This window comes from Salmo trutta, chromosome 1 (assembly GCF_901001165.1).
Source record: "Salmo trutta chromosome 1, fSalTru1.1, whole genome shotgun sequence".
Classification (NCBI taxonomy): Eukaryota; Metazoa; Chordata; class Actinopteri; order Salmoniformes; family Salmonidae; genus Salmo; species Salmo trutta.
In genome coordinates, this window is record NC_042957.1 from 20,700,274 (window position 1) to 20,720,775 (window position 20,502).

Genomic DNA, 20,502 nt, shown 5'->3' on the forward strand with positions numbered 1-20,502 from the left:
ATGTGAATTATTAAGTGGATTATAATTCATGGACATTTTGTAGGGTTTTTTTATACATTTTTTGTAAGGGAAAATCCAGTCTGAAATTTCAAAATGGAAATTACAAACTTCAGAAGTCCTTTTAAACCTCAAATACACTAAAAGGTTTCCTGCAACAGGGTGATCAAATTTGTAGCTTTATGCTGAATTGTCTAGAAAATTTTCTGAAGACAGTTGCATGTTTTAGTTTACCATTTGACCCTAATGTCTATGTCACTTAAGTATGCCATTGGTGCAGGTGTGTGTACCTGGATGGCAATAGGTGTCAGATTGTCCTCTGGGTTATTGTAGAACAGGCAGAGAGCAGCAGTGAGAGGCAGTGGTTCACCGTTTACCACCCGGGTTGGCACACCCTCAAGCCTCTTGTAGTCACAAATAAATATGTTCCCTTTCTGTAGGGAGGACAAAAGAAGATGGAAGTTAAGGCATTTGTGGTCTACATTTAATTTACTTAAAGTAGTTATAGTAGCTCATGCCACTCACACAATGGCTCCTACTAGCAGAAAGACAAAATCTACGATTTAAGGTATCAAGGAGTTGTATAAGGGAACAGCAGGGGCACAAGCAATGAACCCTGTGCAACACCAAATTCAATTTTATCACCAGTTTAGGGGAAGAAACCCTTCCTCTAACTCCCTTGTATTGTTAACTAGCACCACCCACTTGTGATAAAATACAAATCTATACAGCATATTTAGAGATCCAAGGCGTGGCTATTACCAACTTGTTTTTCATACCTTCATCTCTGTCGCCAGGGAACTCCCGTCCTCCATGAAGGGCTGTACCATCTTATCTGTGACAGGGAAGTTGGGGGGAAGCGTTGTGCAGCGCTGGATCACATTAGGGTTGGATCCATTCAGAAACTGGGACCCAAAAAAGTCATCCTCCTTCCAGTGCTCAGAGACATATTCTAGGGTGGAGGTATTACGTCCATGTAAGTTTAAACAAATCTCTAGATTGATTCAACAAACAAGTCTTACTAGGACAGAGTTATGGCAGTATGCACTAGCCAAATAAGTGTATGGTTTTGAAGAGCAAGGACATGTGGTATCATTTTTAAGCTGGTAGGGCCCAATGATGCAAGAGCAAGTTGCTGTTTACTGCAATTACATCTAATAATGCACCCTATGTTTGATGTTTTAACTTGAGGGGTCTGCTCTTTTACCTGAGATCGGTGTCTTTCTGAAGCAGAATACTTTTTTAATCTTATCCAAGTCTTCCCACTGCTTGGTGGAGTCTGCAAGGCCCTTCAGTTTGAGCTCAAACATTCTGGAAGAGGGTAGATGGGGTTAAAGGCGAAAGGCGAAAGGTGAAAGGTGAAAGGGATATTTCCTTCATGTTATGTCATTACCATCTCACAGTCTTAGGGATGGTTCTGTGTTTGCATCTTCAGATGGAAGAATGCTACACTGGTGGGTTTTATGCACTGCTTTGAACCTACCCTGATTCTCTTGTGTAGATTGTCTCTACCTCTTTGGAAAAGGAAAAGAGAACTTCAGCAGGAAGGTCTGAGAGTTCTTTGGCACTGTTAATGTGGGGAAGTCCCTCAGCAAACTCATTCCACCTGATGGTGGGACGAGAACACACACTTATTGAAACAAAGAAATGTGGACAGTTACACAGACATGTGTACATATACTCACAGGAATCTACAGCATTATACAGATGGACAGTTATGTCAGTGTGTTGAGCTGGGAAGTAAAAACTTACTGGAACAGTTTCTTGTGACGCTCCAGCTCCTTTTTACGATGGTCCACCAGTAGAGGGAGCTCATCCTCAAAAACCTTACTGGCTGTGAAGTGGAGAGGCATTGAAGGATGACAGAGGATGAGCAAAGAAGGTCAAAGTAGGCAAATGTATCACATCTTAGTTACATTCTTGTAATATAAGTTATACAGCTATGCAGAAGTTATATGATAAATAACATTGACTAGGGTATTATATTCCCAGAAGAAATGCTGATTCAGGGCACACCTTTTCCTCCTCTCAGCTCCACAACCTCCCCTCTGGACACCCATCTGTAACAGGGGAAGTAGATGACATCATGCTCAGGTGTCGTCACAACAACCTTGGAGCAGAACCACTTGTTTTCTGGCAGGAACAGGTACTGCTCTTTCTCCAGCTTGACCAGGAGGAGGCGCCCCAGAGTTGAGGGGGTGGTCACAGCGTAGGTCCCTGTCTGTAAAGAATGGAGATGTGGCAGTTTAAGCCTACATCAGGCAAGTCATTTTGACCAACATATTTTTTATTTTGCCCAAAAGCCTTTTTGTCCCACATGCCATTTTCACAGCAGAGCCAAACAGTGTAAAAATCCACATGAGCAAAAAAGTTCACTTTTGGGGCTGTCAAGGTGGCACCTGGAAGTGAACTAACCTTTTAAAAATACTATAAAAATGTTTTAGGAGACTATCCTCCTTGAGGCCTGTCACTTTGTACATGTCACTACTAGTATAGAATGCCATCATCCTCGAGATACTACAATGATGGTGAGTGAATATGAAAAACACTCCAACTCACTTGCATGACAGTCTTCATTTCCAGTCACGGTCAGAGAAAATGGCTGATGCAAATGTCCCACATGTGCTTAAGATACCCAAATGTCTCACCTTATCAATATTTGACATACATACTGCAGTCTACCTCTAATGAATGAACATACAGCATGATATTGCACACCGTGTTAGTCTCCAGCAGTGTTGCCAAAATGATTTTACCAATTCTGTGAACATCTTCCTATCGACATTATGCATAATCCTGTATATTGTTTGAAGTTGCCAGTTTTGTTTTAGGTGAAATCACACTTTTAAAAGCAGCCTTGAAAGTGATATTTTAGAATGGTCTGTCATCTTCATGGTGCCTCTACCACAATCAGTCGTCTATACTTTCAGTGAAGGGTTATTACACATGTTTGCAATTCTTAACTGCAACAACTCAGTTATCAATTCGCTTTTATATTTGTTTCACTGCAGGGTTAAAAAAAAAATATGCAAAAAAGACAGACAAAAAAAGACAATCTATCACTGTCAATCAATGTGAGGTACGCAAAGCTCATTACTCACCTTTCCAGTCATGAAATCTAGGACAGAATTGGACAAGTTTGTACGCTCACTTGTCCCGTCCGTTCCGATCAGTGTGGCATATATACTGTCAGAGGTAGAAGAGTGCAGAAAGTCACCAGTATTCAGATATATTTTGTACTGGTGTTGTACTAGTATTGCCATGGTGAGTCAACGGCAAAAACAAACAAACCTGAGATAGGCAAAAATGTACTAGAAAATATACCACTCTTTCGTGAATGTAGACAAGTGCAGGTGGAATATGTTTCTCTTTTGCTCTCTTTTTCTCTCTCTCTGAACATTCATTTGACTATCTTAAGGGGGTGTGCCTGTGTCTGAATCAAACAGGAGTATGGTTCCATGCAAGTGGACAGGTAAAATTATAGCATGAGGATTATCTTTCAAAACTTTCCATATCTTCAATGTCCTTGGGCCTTAATCATCATTCATCTCAAATATGGGCTGCATTCTGATTAACAATACAATGCTACTCAGTATGGAATGAGATACAAAGAGGACAAATTGCATTTGTAATCCACTTTATTAATGCATTCCTTATAAAGACAATTGCAAAGTTCGATTTTCTAAAGTTGGTAGCCATTTCTTGCGACTTTAATCCAGGACTCTGTGGTACTCAGTGACTTTAGGACTTCAGCTGCCTTCAAGATCTTCAATTTGGTTATCCATTTTGGCTATCATTGATGATTGAAGTGATGCTCCAGAGCCTTTGTATAATTTCAGCCAGTAGGTTTGAAAGAGGTGCTCACAAGACAAAACAGGTCCCATTTTTCGTGTACTCCGTCATCAAATTGTTTACTACACCATCCATTTTGGATGATATGTTATGTTTTGTACAATTCGTATGATATGTTACGAATCCAGTTCGTAAAAAGAAAGAAAGTCGCACACTCTATGCTCCCAAACATTTAATGGGTATAGCAACCAATATAATTTGTACTGTTACATTCTAATTATCAGAGTAAAAAACTCTACGGACACTATGAAAGCTTAACCAAGTTGAATTCTTCCCAGAGGATCAATACAACTGCATTAGACAAAAACATTTTCACAGAAGCACTCCTAGGAGTCTCCTCCTACACATCTGTACAAACATTGTATCTTTACTGCTAGGCAGGACACTAAGTGATAAACTTGTATTTCTCCCTTAAAGTGACCTGACCTGACCTCGACCCCCCTTTATCACTAATCCATGGCTCTCTCCCCTTATCAATGCCTGCAACATGTGATTGCTTCCCTGCACTCAATATTTCAATAGGATACCTGATATAATATTTAAGTTATACATTACCCTCTCTCCCTCAATGACATGAATAAGTATATTTCATTTTCTCAGAATCCAACAGTACAATATGTTATTAATTTGTTGTGCTTAAGATCCCAGACTGCATCTTTAAGTAAACAGTAATCATTTGAATACCCTGCTCAGTGCAGTTGTACATTTGATTTGCCCAGCAGGTAAAGCCGGTTGCAATGATATGGGCATAAGCTCAATCATATGGATACACTATTCTCCATCTCGGCAGGGTTCAGGTAGTTATAGGGTAGTGTAAGTGTGGCATTCCTCTTAATGATTGATTGACTGAGGTAGGACAACTGTGCTTGGAACTGCTTAATCATCTGCATGGGGACAGCCTCATCAAAGTGTTGATCTGGGTATGTACCAAGGGGAATCTAAGGAAGACAGAACAAACATGATTTAATTGACGTATATTTTAGATTAGAAGAAGTGAACAAATCAGACTTGTATTTATGAATGGGCTTGTCAAAAGCAACAGTGACTGCACCATATTACAGACATGACTCTAAAAACATAGCGGATCTTGACTTACAAGGTGAAACAATTAGGGGACAAACTCACTGTGTCTGAGTATCTCTTGCTGAGCAGCCATGTGGAAGCCATGTTGTTGACAGTAGTGCCGATGTTTGGCAGTACTTCCAAAATGGTGTTCATGCTAGATCTCCCCTTCGTGGTGGGAGGAGCTTTGCGCAGCAACAGGGGGTTGTTGGGTACCCAACCACCGTAGTCAAACTAGGAAAGAGAGACATCCTTGTAAAAACCAATGGTCAGAAGGCAAAATAAGTAACTTTGAGTTTAAGTAGCAAAGCTATATTAAAACAAAACATGAACTATGTGATTATAGCCTAAATTCAATTTTTGATGAGATATTCTATAGTGTGTAGGTGGCTACTTTAATTGCTCTCTTCCTTAACTTACTTGCCCCATATTGAGGGCGCAATGTTGGGCTGACACAGTGAAGATAATCATGGTAATGAATTTGACAACTTCCTTCACTTTGTTAAATCGCTTAGGGATTCCTGTGGAGGCAACATCAGTGGATGAGAAGGATAGGTAATACAACACGTCACAACAGTCTAGCTTTCTTGGTTTTATTGACTGATACTTCATAAGTAACGTACCTGACTTCTTGTTTCCAAGGAACCCATGGATGAAGATCTCGTTGATCCAGTCCTGAAGCTCAGAGTCTCTGGACACTTCACTGTCAGAGGAGTAGAAGTGCTCCACCATCCCCTGGACAAAGCTTCACATCACAACAATCAAGCACTTATCTATGTTTGTGTTATTTTTACAATACAATTATTTAATTGGCCTTTAAGGTTACTAAGGTATTACTGATACTTCCATCAGTGTAGCCATAGCTCCACCTGTTGATGATGTTCCACAGCTTCAGGCCGTCCTCCCTGTAGTAGAAGTTGGGGATGGACTCCAGTCCTCGTGCAACAATGTTCTCCGGCAGACAGAGGGAGCTGTAGGTGATTTCTGAGTGTGCCCTTTTCAAGAGTTCCTTCAACCCCTCCAGTCCCATAGCACCCTAAAGAAAGGAAACGTTTCCGTCAATACAGCACGCCAAGTGGTAAACATGGAATTGTATCGGCTGAATCAGTGCATTTAAGGTACGTACATTTGCTAAGGGTCCATCAGGACTAATCAGTCTTTTTCGCGCAAGAAGGTTGATCTGCAGGGTGTAACGGAAGTGGGGTATCAGCAACTATGCAGAAACAGAGGAGAAATAGAAACAACAAAAGAAAAATAAGCAAAGAGAAGGTGAACAATTTGTTTCATGACTGAATTTACAGCTCAGGGACTATAAAATGCATTTTCTTGCTCTTCATTGTTTGGTGGGGACCCAGTCTGTGTCAGGTTGTCATACCTTGTGGAGAGGGTGCATGACAGGAAGGCTCCGGAAGGTTGCCATAGTGAAGGCCTCTGCCAGTAAATGAGTGCCCAGTAGATGGTAGCTGATCTGGAACTCGGAGAAATCTGCGTTCCTCACATAGATCTTGGCTAGCAGCCAGTCGTGCTTCGAGTCGCTAGGCAGAAATATAGGGTTCTGCTGAGAGGGCTGCTGCTCCAGCTGTGAGATAATACATACCATTTAGCAGACACTTTTATCCAAAGTGACTTACAGTCATGCATGCATACATTTCACGTATGGGTGGCCCTGGGAATTGAACCCACAACCCTGGCGGTGCAAGCACCATGCGCTACCAACTGAGCCATACAGGACCGGAACAGAGAAACCCAGAGGTCAGAAGTAATCATCACTTCTGAGGAACATATTTACTAAGCATTTGCAACATTGTAACATCTGCCCCTTTTTCCAGGTATGTGTACTGTACCTGGATGGCGATAGGCAGCAGTTTGTCCTCTGGGTTCTTGTAGAACAGGCAGAGGGCAGCCGTGAGGGACAATGGTTTACCATTGACCACCCGGGTTGGCACACCCTCAAGCCTCTTGTAGTCGCAAAGGAATATGTTTCCTTCCTGTAGGGAGGAAAGAAAACAGATGTTAAAGACTTTGTGGGAACATGGAATTTAAAGTACCCACTGGCCAAAAACTGGTTGAATAAATGTTGTTTCAACAAAAATATTCTGTAGGATGACACTGAACCAACGTGAAAAGTCATCAACATAGGGTATTTTTGTATTTTTTCACCCAACTTGCAACTTAAATCCAATGACATGGTGAAATTGTTTGTTGATTTCACGTTAGTTGACAACTCAACCAAAAGTAGAAGTTGAACTGACGTCTGTTCCCTGTGGGTAGTTAAGCAGTAGCTCATGCTATAACATGACAAAGAAAAAAAAGAACGGATGTTCAAGGATTATGTTACAAAAGGGTAGCATGTATAAAGTGAACAGAAGGGATCCAAGCACTGAACCTTAGGGAACATCACATCCCACTTCAGAGTTGCAAGATTACTTACAATCTAACTGCTCATAATTCATACCTTCATCTCCGTCGCCAGGGAACTCCCGTCCTTCAGGAAGGGCTGTACCATCTTATCTGTGACGGGGAAGTTGGAGGGAAGCGCTGTGCAGCGCTGGATCACATTAGGGTTGGTTCCATTCAGAAACTGGGACCCGAAAAAGTCATCCTCCTTCCAGTGCTCAGAGACATATTCTAGAAGGGAGGAATTTAAAAAAAATCCCTTATTTTTGTAGGAGTTACTTTTTACTGATATCTCAAAATGACCCTTATAGTTGATATACAATTCAATGGATCAGGTCTCTTACCTGAAATGGGTGTTCTATTATTCCAGAAAACAGTTTTCAGGTCGTTCAGGTCTTTCCACTGCTCGGTGGAGTCCACCAGGCATTTCAGTTTGAGCTCAGCTATACTGGTAGGGGCAGATGGGAAGAGACAGGTTATAGGCCATGCTTATTCCCTCACAGTCATAGGAAAGGTTCTGTGCATCTGGATGAGCATCAGCAGTGGCACTTAAAATCAAAGAATGGGCTCATAGTAATGGCTGGAATGGAATGAATTAAACACATCAAACACCTGGTTTCCATATGTTTGATACCATTCCATTCACTACATTTCAGCCATTATTATGAGCTGTCCTCCCCTCACCAGCCTCCTCTGTCGAACATACAGTATGTTACACTGGTACTGTTGTCTGAATTTAAACTGTTTTAGGTGTGCCGTCTGCTTTGAACTTACGCTGCGGCTTTGGTGTAGATAAACTCTGACATTTTGGAGAAAGAAAATTGAACTTCAGAAGGGACGGCTGAGAGTTCAGTGGCGTTATTGATGTGGGGGACTCCCTCGGCATACACAATCCACCTAACGGTGAGACAAGAAGACACACACACACAATCAATCTAAAAGTGTTGTACAGACAAGTTGACTGACTGTTGTCTGCTGTGTGTTGAGCTGTAGACAGTCCTACAAAAACAACTGGTAAAAACACTCACTGGAACAGTTTCTTGTGAATCGCCAGCTCCTTTTTACGATGGTCCACCAGTAGAGGGAGCTCATCCTCAAAAATCTTCCTGGCTGTGAAGTGGAGAGGAGGACAAGATGTATTACACACTTGTAGTAGCAGCAGGATTATAAATAACATTAGAGTTTCCTCGGAACAAATGCTGATTCAGGACACACCTTTTCCTCCTCTCAGCTCCACAACTTCCCCTCTGGACACCCATCTGTAACAAGGGAAGAGGATTACGTCACCCTCAGGCGTCGTCACGATAACCTTGGAGCAGAACCACTCATTTTCTGGCAGGAACAGGTACTGCTCTTTCTCCAGCTTGACCAGGAGGAGGCGCCCCAGAGACGAAGGGTTGGTCACAGTGTAGGTCCCTGTCTGTAGAGAATGGAGAAGTACAGGGTGTTGAATAGCTAGCTACATGCTTGGGCTGAAGAGCAAGATCACATTCATTATGATTATCCCCTAAACATGAAATGGAATGTTTAGGGGGTAATGTAGAGATAAGGACATATACAGGTAAGTTGACAGAAAGGATTTTATGTTTTTTTTAACAATCTGGACAAACGAATGTTCTTAAAAGGGAAACCAGTGAGCAGTGTAAACTGGTTCTGCTGGCCCTCAAAGATAAGCCATAGATAAGATCACTTCAAAATATCTATTCACATGTAAATATCCCTAGAATGTGTCCGGTGCTGACGGTAGCGCTGCCGCCCCAAAACAACACATTGCTCCTGGAGGCATGGGTTGAAACACAGACTGCACAACTTTCCATTCTATGTTCCATTCTTTCCATTATATGTTCCATTCTAGGTTCCATTCTTTCCATTATATGTTCCATTCTAGGTTCCATTCTTTCCATTATATGTTCCATTCTAGGTTCCATTCTATGTTCCATTCTATGTTCCATTCTTTCCATTATATGTTCCATTCTATGTTCCATTCTTTCCATTATATGTTCCATTCTATGTTCCAGTCTGTTATATCTGGAGTATTTCTCCTGTCTTATCCAGTGTCCTGTGTGAATTTAAGTATGCTCTCTCTAATTCTCTTTCTTTCTTTCTCTCTTTCTTTCTTTCTTTCTTTCTTTCTTTCTCTTGGAGGACCTGAGCCCTAGGACCATGCCTCAGGACTACCTGGCATGATGACTCCTTGCTGTCCCCAGTCCACCTGGCCGTGCTGCTGCTCCATTCTGCCTGCGGCCATGGAACCCTGACCTGTTCACCGGATGTGCTACCTGTCCCAGACCTGCTGTTTTCAACTCTCTAGAGACAGCAGGAGCGGTAGAGAGACTCTCAGTGATCGGCTATGAAAAGCCAACTGACATTTACTCCTGAGGTGCTGACCTGTTGCACCCTCGACAACTACTGTGATTATTATTATTTGACCATCCTGGTCATTTATGAACATTTGAACATCTTGGCCATGTTCTGTTATAATCTCCACCCGGCACAGCCAGAAGAGGACTGGCCACCCCTCATAGCCTGGTTCCTCTCTAGGTTTCTTCCTAGGTTTTGGCCTTTCTAGGGAGTTTTTCCTAGCCACCGTGCTTCTACACCTGCATTGCTTGCTGTTTGGGGTTTTAGGCTGGGTTTCTGTACAGCACTTTGAGATATCAGCTGATGTAAGAAGGACTATATAAATAAATCTGATTTGATTCTATGTTCCATTCTCTCCTCATCTCAATCATTTATCCACTGTATATATTGATAAAAAAAACACAAAATATGTAAATATATATACAGTGCATTCGGAAAGTATTCAGACCCCTTGACTTTTTCCACATTTTGTTGCATTACAGCCTTATTCTAAAATGGATTAAATACAACATCTTGCTCATCAATCTACACACAATACCCCATAATGACAAAGTGAAAACAGGTTTTAAGAAATGTTTGCAGAAAAAAACGTATTTACATACACTACCCTTTTATTGCTCATTTAATCAGCACAACAGTTTTCAGCTGTGCTAACATAATTGCAAAAGGGTTTTCTAATGATCAATTAGCCTTTTAAAATGATCAACTTTGAATAGCTAATACAACGTGCCCTTGAAATACAGGAATGATGGTTGCTGATAATGGGCCTCTGTACGCCTATGCAGATATTCCATTAAAAATCAGCTGTTTCCAGCTACAATAATCATGTCACGTCCTGACCATAGAAAGCTTTTATTTTCTATGGTAGAGAGGTCAGGGTGTGACAGGGGGTTTTGTCTAGTTTACAGTGAGGGAAAAAAGTATTTGATCCCCTGCTGATTTTGTATGTTTGCCCACTGACAAAGAAATTATCAGTCTATAATTTTAATGGTAGGTTTATTTGAACAGTGAGAGACAAAATAACAACAAAAAAATCCAGAAAAACGCATGTCAAAAATGTTATAAATTGATTTGCATTTTAATGAGGGAAATAAGTATTTGACCCCCTCTCAATCAGAAAGATTTCTGGCTCCCAGGTGTCTTTTATACAAGTAACGAGCTGAGATTAGGAGCACACTCTTAAAGGGAGTGCTCCAAATCTCAGTTTGTTACCTGTATAAAAGACACCTGTCCACAGAAGCAATCAATCAATCAGATTCCAAACTCTCCAGCATGGCCAAGACCAAAGAGCTCTCCAAGGATGTCAGGGACAAGATTGTAGACCTACACAAGGCTGGAATGGGCTACAAGACCATCACCAAGCAGCTTGGTGAGAAGGTGACAACAGTTGGTGCGATTATTCGCAAATGGAAGAAACACAAAAGAACTGTCAATCTCCCTCGGCCTGGGGCTCCATGCAAGATCTCACCTCGTGGAGTTGCAATGATCACGAGAATGGTGAGGAATCAGCCCAAAACTACACGGGAGGATCTTGTCAATGATCTCAAGGCAGCTGGGACCATAGTCACCAAGAAAACAATTGGTAACACACTATGCCGTGAAGGACTGAAATCCTGCAGCGCCCGCAAGGTCCCCCTGCTCAAGAAAGCACATATACATGCCCGTCTGAAGTTTGCCAATGAACATCTGAATGATTCAGAGGACAACTGGGTGAAAGTGTTGTGGTCAGATGAGAGCAAAATGGAGCTCTTTGGCATCAACTCAACTCGCCGTGTTTGGAGGAGGAGGAATGCTGCCTATGACCCCAAGAATACCATCCCCACCGTCAAACATGGAGGTGGAAACATTATGCTTTGGGGGTGTTTTTCTGCTAAGGGGACAGGACAACTTCACCGCATCAAAGGGACGATGGACGGGGCCATGTACTGTCAAATCTTGGGTGAGAACCTCCTTCCCTCAGCCAGGGCATTGAAAATGGGTCGTGGATGGGTATTCCAGCATGACAATGACCCAAAACACACGGCCAAGGCAACAAAGGAGTGGCTCAAGAAGAAGCACATTAAGGTCCTGGAGTGGCCTAGCCAGTCTCCAGACCTTAATCCCATAGAAAATATGTGGAGGGAGCTGAAGGTTCGAGTTGCTAAACGTCAGCCTCGAAACCTTAATGATTTGGAGAAGATCTGCAAAGAGGAGTGGGCCAAAATCCCTCCTGAGATGTGTGCAAACCTGGTGGCCAACTACAAGAAACGTCTGACCCCTCTGTATTTGACCCCTCTGTTTTGCAGAGGGGTCAAATACTTATTTCCCTCATTAAAATGCAAATCATTTTATAACATTTTTGACATGCGTTTTTCTGGATTTTTTTGTTGTTATTCTGTCTCTCACTCTCTCAATAAACCTACCATTAAAATTATAGACTGATCATTTCTTTGTCAGTGGGCAAACGTACAAAATCAGCAGGGGATCAAATACTTTTTTCCCTCACTGTATATTTTCTATGTTGTGTGGTTCTAGTTTCTGTTTTTCTATCTTGTTTTTTTGGGGATGATCTCCAATTAGAGGCAGCTGGTCATCGTTGTCTCTAATTGGGGATCATATTTAGAAGTTGTTTTTTCCACCTGGGTTTGTGGGAGATTATTTTGAGGTAGTGTATGTTGCAACTCTTCGTCATGGTTTGTTATTTTGTTTAGTAGTTTATTTGTATGTCTTGCATAATTTCACAGTTTTAAATCAAATGTGGAACGATACACACGCTGCGCCTTGGTCTCCTTCTTACAACGAACGTGACAAATCATTTACAACATTGACAATGTCTTTACAGTATTTCTGATCAATTTGATGTTATTTTAATGGGCAAATAAATGTGCTTTTCTTTCAAAAAAAAGGACATTGGTAAGTGACCCCAAACTTTTGAACGGTAGTGTAAGTATTCAGACCCTTTGCTATGAGTCTCGAAATTGAGCTCAGGTATATCCTGTTTCCATTGATCATCCTTGATGTTTTTACAACTTGATTGGACTCCACCTGTGGTAAATTCAATTGATTGGACATGATTTGGAAAAGCACACACATGTAGAGGTCCCACAGTTGACAGTGCATGTCAGAGAAAAAACCAAGCCACGAGGTCGAAGGAATTGCTAGTAGAGCTCCGAGACAGGATTGTGTCTAGACACTGATCTGGGGAAGGGTACCAAAACATTTCTGCAGCATTAAACGTCCCCAAGAACACAGTGGCCTCCATCATTATTAAATAGATGAAGTTTGGAACCATCAAGACTCTTCCTAGAGCTGACCGCCCGGCCAAACTGAACAAATGGGGGAGAAGGGCTTTGGTCAGGGAGGCGACCAACAACCCGATGGTCACTCTGACAGAGCTCCAGAGTTCCTCTGTGGAGATGGGAGTACCATCCAGATTCTCTGCAGCACTACACAAATCAGGCCTTTATGGTAGAGTGGCCAGACGGAAGCCACGCTTGGAGTTTGCCAAAAGGCAATAAAGGACTCTCAGACAATGAGAAACAAGATTCTCTGGTCTGATGAAACCAAGATTGAGCTCCTTTGCCTGAATGCCAAGCGCCACATCTGGAGAAAACCTGCAAGCATCCCTACGGTGAAGCATGGTGGTGGCAGAATCATGCTGTGGGGATGTTTTTCAGCGGCAGGGACTGGGAGACTCCAGAGTAGAGGTAGACAAATTATGATTTTTCAGCGCCGATACCAATACCGATTATTGGAGGACCAAAAAAAGCCGATACCAATTAATAGGCCGATTTTTTTATATATATATATATATTTGAGTATAATGACAATTACAACAATGCTGAATGAACAATTTTATTTTAACTTAATATAATACATAAATAAAAATCTATTTAGTCTCAAATAAATATTGAAACATGTTCAATTTGGTTTAAATAATGCAAAAATACAGTGTCGGATAAGAAAGTAAAAGTGGAATATGTGCCATGTAAAAAAGCTAACGTTTAAGTTCCTTGCTCAGAACATGAGAACATATGAAAGCTGGTGGTTCCTTTTAACATGAGTCTTCAATATTCCCAGTTAAGAAGTTTAAGGTTGTAGTTATTATAGGAATTATAGGACTATCTCTCTCTATACCATTTGTATTTAATATACTTTTGACTATTGGATGTTCTTATAGGCACTATAGTATTGCCAGCCTAATCTCAGGAGTTGATAGGTAGGCCTGATCACCGACAACAACGAGACAGCCTATAGGGAGGAGGTCAGAGACCTGGCCGGGTGGTGCTAGAATAACAACCTATCCCTCAACGTGATCAAGACTAAGGAGAAAATTGTGGACTACAGGAAAAGGAGGACCGAGCACGCCCCCATTCTCATCGACGGGGCTGTAGTGGAGCAGGTTGAGAGCTTCAAGTTCCTTGGTGTCCACATCACCAACAAACTACAATGGTCCAAACACACCAAGACAGTCGTGGAGAGGGCACGACAAAGCCCATTCCCCCTCAGAAAACTAAAAAGATTTGGCATGGGTCCTGAGATCCTCAAAAGGTTCTACAGCTGAAACATCGAGAGCATCCTGACTGGTTGCATCCCTGCCTGGTACGGCAATTGCTCTGCCTCCGCCCGCAAAGAACTACAGAGGGTAATGCGTACAGCCCAGCACATCACTGGGGCTAAGCTGCCTGCCATGCAGGACCTCTACACCAGGCGGTGTCAGAGGAAGGCCCTAAAAATTGTCAAAGACCCCAGACACCCCAGTCATAGACTGTTCTCTCTACTACCGCATGGCAAGCGGTACCGGAGTGCCAAGTCTTGGACAAAAAGGCTTCTCAACAGTTTTTACCCCCAAGCCATAAGACTCCTGAATAGGTAATCAAATGGCTACCCGGACAATTTGCATTGTGTGCCCCCCAACTCCTCTTTTACGCTGCTACTACTCTCTGTCACTTAACTATACATTCATGTACATATGTATATACTACCTCAATTGGCCCGACCAACCAGTGCTCCCGCACATTGGCTAACCGGGCTATCTGCATTGTGTCCCGCCACCCACCAACCCCTCTTTACGCTACTGCTACTCTGTTCATCATATATGTGTAACAGTGTAGGTTCCGTCCCTCTCTTCGCCCCAACCCGGGCTCGAACCAGGGACCCTTGCACACATCAACAACTGACACCCCACGAAGCATCGTTACCCATCGCACCACAAAAGCCGCGGCCCTTGCAACACAAGGGGAAACCCTACTTCAAGTCTCAGAGCGAGTGACGTCACTGATTGAAACGCTATTAGCGCGCACCACCGCTAACTAACTAGCCATTTCTCATCGGTTACATATGCATAGTCACTTTAACCATATCTACATGTACATACTACCTCAATCAGCCTGACTAACCAGTGTCTGTATGTAGCCTCGCTACTTTTATAGCCTCGTTACTGTATATAGCCTCGCTACTGTTTTTCACTGTCTTTCTACTGTTGTTTTTAATTCTTTACTTACCTATTGTTCACCTAATACCTTTTTTGCACTATTGGTTAGAGCCTGCACTATTGGTTAGAGTAAGCATTTCACTGTAATGTGTTCGGCGCACGTGACAAATAAACTTTGATTTGATTTGCTAGGCTTGAATTCATAAACAGCGCTGTGCTTCAAGCATTGTGAAGAGCTGCTGGCAAATGCAGGAAAGTGCTGTTTGAATGAATGCTTAAGAGCCTGCTGCTGCCTACCACCGCTCAGTCAGACTGCTCTATCAAATATCAAATCATAGACTTAATTATAATATAATAAACACACAGAAATACGAGCCTTAGGTGATTAATATGGTCAAATCCGTAAACTATAATTTCAAAAACAAAATATTTATTCTTTCAGTGAAATACGGAACCGTTCCGTATTTTATCAAACGGGTGGCATCCATAAATCTAAATTATGCTGTTACATTGCACAACCTTCAATGTAATGTCATAATTATGTAACATTCTGGAAAAATAATTACGATCTTTGTTAGGAAGAAATGGTCTTCACACAGTTCGCAACGAGCCAGGTGTCCCAAACTGCTGCTTGCACAGAACCCAATTTCCCTAGTTATTATTGCCTGCTAACATGAATTTCTTTAAACTAAATATGCAGGTTTAAAAAAATATACTTGTGTATTGATTTTAAGAAAGGCATTGATGTTTATGGTTAGGTATATTGGTGCAATGACAGTGCTTTTTTCTCGAATGCGCTTGTTAAATCATCACTCGTTTGGCGAAGTAGGCTATGATTCGATGATAAATTAACAGGCACCGCATTGATTATTTGCACCGCAGGACTAGCTAGTTAATCTAGTAATATCATCAACCATGTGTAGTTAACTAGTGATTATGTTAAGATTGATTGTTTTTTATAAGATAAGTTTAATGCTAGCTAGCAACTTACCTTGGCTCCTTGCTGCACTCCCGTAACAGGTGGTCTCCTCGTGGAGTGCAACGTAATCGGCCATAATCTGCGTCCAAAAATGCAGATTACCGATTGTTATAAAAACTTGAAATCGGCCCTAATTAATTGGTCGACCTCTACTCCAGAGCGCTCAGGACCTCAGACTGGGGCGATGGTTCACCTTCCAACAGGACAACGACCCTAAGCACACAGCCAAGACAACGCATGAGTGGCTTCGGGACAAGTCTCTGAATGTCCTTGAGTTGCCCAGCCAGAGCCCGGACTTGAACCCGATCTAACATCTCTGGAAAGACCTTAAAATAGTTGTGCAGCGACGCTCCCCATCCAACCTGACAGAGCTTTTTTTAATGTATTTTTATTTTACCTTTATTTAACTAGGCAAGTCAGTTAAGAGCAAATTCTTATTTTCAATGACGGCCTAGGAACAGTGGGTTAACTGCCTTGTTCAGGGGCAGAACGACAGATCTTTGATCTTGCAACCTTTCAGTTACTAGTCCACGCTCTAACCACTAGGCTACCTGCTGCCCCACCTTGAGAGGATTTGCAGAGAAGGGGAGAAACTCCACAAATACAGGTGTGCCAAGCTTGTAGTATCATACCCAATAAGACTCGAGGCTGTAATCGCTGACAAAGGTGCTTCAACAAAGTATTAAGTAAAGTGTCTGAATACTTATGTAAATAAGGTATTTGCAAAAATGTCTAAAAAACTGTTTTCACTTAATCATTATGGGGTATTGTGTGTAGATTGATGAGAATATTAAAAAAATCTATTTTAGAATAAGGCTGTAATGTAATAAAATGTGGAAAATGTGACGGGGTCTGAATACTTTCAGAATGCACTGTATATACAGTACCAGCCAAACTTTGGACACACCTACTCATTCAAAGGTTTTTCTTTATTTTTACTATTTTCTACATTGTACAATAATACTGAGGACAACAAAACTATGAAATAACACATATATAATCATTTTGACTGGTACTGTAATTTATATATATATATATATATAACATTTTGTTTTGAGGGGATACATTATTATTAATCAATTAATTGATACTTTATTATAAAATATTTATTCATTAACTATATTAAAGGTGCACTACGCATAAATTGCTATCCACTTCCTGGTTGCTAAAATTCTAATAGTTCACCTAATTTAAGTTTATGTGAAAAAATAAACATAGATAATGTAGAGAATCATTGTACTGTCTAAACCGCAGTGAAATATATTTTTAATAACCAAAAATATAGTATTTCAGCCTTTTTAAGCTGGTGTACAACACAAAGTAAAAGAGGCAAAAACTAAACTTAAGAACGGGAAGCAAAGAAATAGCGCATATGGAACAGATCTACCGCTTCTTAGACTTGCTTTCAATGAGAATGACAGATTTATAACTTACATTTTTATGTGAATTTGGTCAGGTTGGCCAAAAAGTTACATATTGCAGCTTTAAGCATTTCCCCTCATTGCTCACTGGTAACTTACCATCCGAGTCATGAAATCTAGGCCATAGTTGTCAAGGTTAGTGCGCTCACTTTTCCCCTCTGTTCCAATCAGTGTGACATAAATGTAGTCAGATGAGCCAGAGAACAGAGCGTCCCCTGTAGTCACCTTTACTTTGTATTCAACCATGGTGAGCCAACGGTAAAACTGGAAAAGGCCAAAAAAAGACAACACAGACAAAGGAGTTATATCGTTCAATGCAATAAACACTTTTTGCCAAACAATATAATCGTTACAATATTTTCTGAGATACTGGAATTTGTGATTTTTGTTATAGAGGATACCACAAGCATTGTTTTCTAGATAATATCCAAATGAAGACATCCTCGGAACCCCCAGACGTTTCACAATTTTATTGTAGCCCTGAACTAGTTCACCTGACTCACTTAGCCAAGGGCTTGATAATAAGTTGACAATTTGAATCAGATGTGTTAGCTCTGGAGTAGATCAAATACATGGGATGGTTGTGGGTCCTCAGGAGAAGTTTGTGAACCACTGGCCTATGGTACGGTTCTACATACAAGCTTTTGGCAAAATGCAATATTTTAAAGTCAGCATACCTTATCAACGAATGTAGATTATGGAGTCTCTCTCTCCCTCTCTCTCTGTATGGACTTTGTCTCACCGGTTACCTGTACTGTATTTTAAGAGCTGCCCCCTCACCTTGGTCTAACAGGTTCCTCGGTTAGAACCAGCGGATCCCCTTGGTCAAACAGGTTCCTCAGTTACAACCAGCAGACCGCATTGGTCTAACAGGTTATTCGGTTAGAAGCAGCGGATTTTGTGTGCAAATGTTGATAATGTACAAACAATCAACAATCCATCTATTTTTAAATCCAGAATGTAGAATATCAGCAAGACCAGAACAGAAAAACAATGCATATTGAGCTCATCACCAATACAGCATGTAATGATGGGTACAGCCAAATCCCTTTGGGGATGTGTCCTTCCCCTATTCCAGTATTTCCAAGGGTTTTACGTCTTGCAGAAACAACTTCTTCTTGTCTGGGCAAGTGAGTTGTGTTAGAGAATGCTTTAAATAATGGTGTTCAGTTTCCTTTCCTAGCCTGCTGTTGTCACTTAATGCTGGTGGGTAAATCCTCAACAGGGGCTTGTACAAGCATCATGAAACAATTACAATACCATTCATAGTTTGGGGTCACTTAGAAATGTCCGTGTTTTTGAAAGAAATGCCAAAAAATTGTCCATTAAAATGACATTAAATTGATCAGAAATACAGTGTAGACATTGTTAATGTTGTAAATGACAATTGTAGCTGGAAACTGCAGATTTTTTATGGAATATCTACATAGACGTACAGAGGCCATTATCAGCAACCTTCACTCCCGTGTTCCAAAGGCACGTTGTGTTAGCTAATCCAAGTTTATCGTTTTAAAAGGCTAATTGATCATTAGAAAAGCCTTTTGCAATTATGTTAGCACAGCTGAAAACTGTTGTTCTGATTAAATAAGCAATAAAACTGGCCTTCTTTAGACTAGTTGAGTATTTGGAGCATCAGCATTTGTGGGTTCGATTACAGAATCAAAATGGCCAGAAACAAAGACCTTCTGAAACTCGTCAGTCTATTCTTGTTCTGAGAAATGAAGGCTATTCCATGCCAGAAATTGCCAAGAAACTGAAGATCTCGTACAACGCTGTGTACTACTCCCTTCACAGAACAGTGCAAACTGGCTCTAACCAGAATAGAAAGAGGAGTGGGAGGCCCTGCAGCACAACTGAGCAAGAGGACAAGCACACTACAGCAGGCTATAGTCCTTAGGGATAGGTTTCCTTACCCTGTTAGCAGTCTATGGACAAGTTATGACAGAAATCCATGCTCTAGTTTAGTGTCCTTGGCAGTACATGTTTCCACATGCTAATGGAACAAATCCCATTCCAGTCATGGGACCGAAATTAGCATTTTTCACACATCATGTTCAAAACAGTGACTTTGTTGAGCTTCACAATTCATTTGAGATACTTTTGGATGATTTAGACATGATGCGTAAAAAATGCTAACATTGGTCCCATGACTTGAATGAAATCTGTGCCACAAACAGTTTCAGGGAAACTAAAACAAAGCATGGATTACTGTCATAACTGCTTACAGGGTAAGGAAACCAAAGTGTCATTTTTGTAATTTGGGTGAACTATACCTTTAAGGACTGTAAGCCTATTGAAAATGGAAGCTAATGTAATACAAGTAGGTTAGTGATATATATATATATATATATACACTGCTCAAAAAAATAAAGGGAACACTTAAACAACACAATGTAACTCCAAGTCAATCTCACTTCTGTGAAATCAAACTGTCCACTTAGGAAGCAACACTGATTGACAATAAATGTCACATGCTGTTGTGCAAATGGAATAGACAACAGGTGGAAATTATAGGCAATTAGCAAGACACCCCCAATAAATGAGTGGTTCTGCAGGTGGGGACCACAGACCACTTCTCAGTTCCTATGCTTCCTGGCTGATGTTTTGGTCACTTTGAATGCTGGCGGTGCTTTCACTCTAGTGGTAGCATGAGACGGAGTCTACAACCCACACAAGTGGCTCAGGTAGTGCAGGTCATCCAGGATGGCACATTAATGCGAGCTGTGGCAAGAAGGTTTGCTGTGTCTGTCAGCGTAGTGTCCAGAGCATGGAGGCGCTACCAGGAGACAGGCCAGTACATCAGGAGACGTGGAGGAGGCCGTAGGAGGGCAACAACCCAGCAGCAGGACCGCTACCTCCGCCAAGGAGGAGCAGGAGAAGCACTGCCAGAGCCCTGCAAAATGACCTCCAGCAGGCCACAAATGTGCATGTGTCTGCTCAAACAGTCAGAAACAGACTCCATGAGGGTGGTATGAGGGCCCGACGTCCACAGGTGGGGGTTGTGCTTACAGCCCAACACC

General features: G+C 41.5%; 2 protein-coding genes across 2 annotated transcripts; both read right to left on the minus strand.

Moving 5' to 3' along the window:
• Positions 1-191: 191 nt before the first annotated feature.
• Positions 192-3,571, minus strand: LOC115206553 (hydroperoxide isomerase ALOXE3-like). Its single transcript, XM_029774014.1, has 8 exons — positions 3,099-3,571; positions 2,014-2,218; positions 1,750-1,831; positions 1,481-1,603; positions 1,205-1,308; positions 777-949; positions 288-431; positions 192-203 (listed from the first exon to the last, which is right to left on the minus strand). Exons 1-8 carry the CDS (start codon positions 3,258-3,260, stop codon positions 192-194), a joined length of 1,005 nt encoding a protein of 334 aa, XP_029629874.1. The 5' UTR covers positions 3,261-3,571.
• Positions 3,572-3,620: 49 nt separating this feature from the next.
• LOC115179646 (hydroperoxide isomerase ALOXE3) lies at positions 3,621-18,598 on the minus strand. Its single transcript, XM_029741330.1, has 15 exons — positions 18,160-18,598; positions 17,582-17,746; positions 8,524-8,728; positions 8,337-8,418; positions 8,083-8,205; positions 7,653-7,756; positions 7,367-7,539; positions 6,756-6,899; positions 6,287-6,490; positions 6,038-6,124; positions 5,781-5,947; positions 5,535-5,656; positions 5,332-5,432; positions 4,975-5,145; positions 3,621-4,787 (listed from the first exon to the last, which is right to left on the minus strand). The coding sequence occupies exons 2-15, from the start codon at positions 17,726-17,728 to the stop codon at positions 4,608-4,610; spliced, it is 2,010 nt and encodes a 669-aa protein (XP_029597190.1). The 5' UTR covers positions 17,729-17,746; positions 18,160-18,598; the 3' UTR covers positions 3,621-4,607.
• Positions 18,599-20,502: the final 1,904 nt, after the last annotated feature.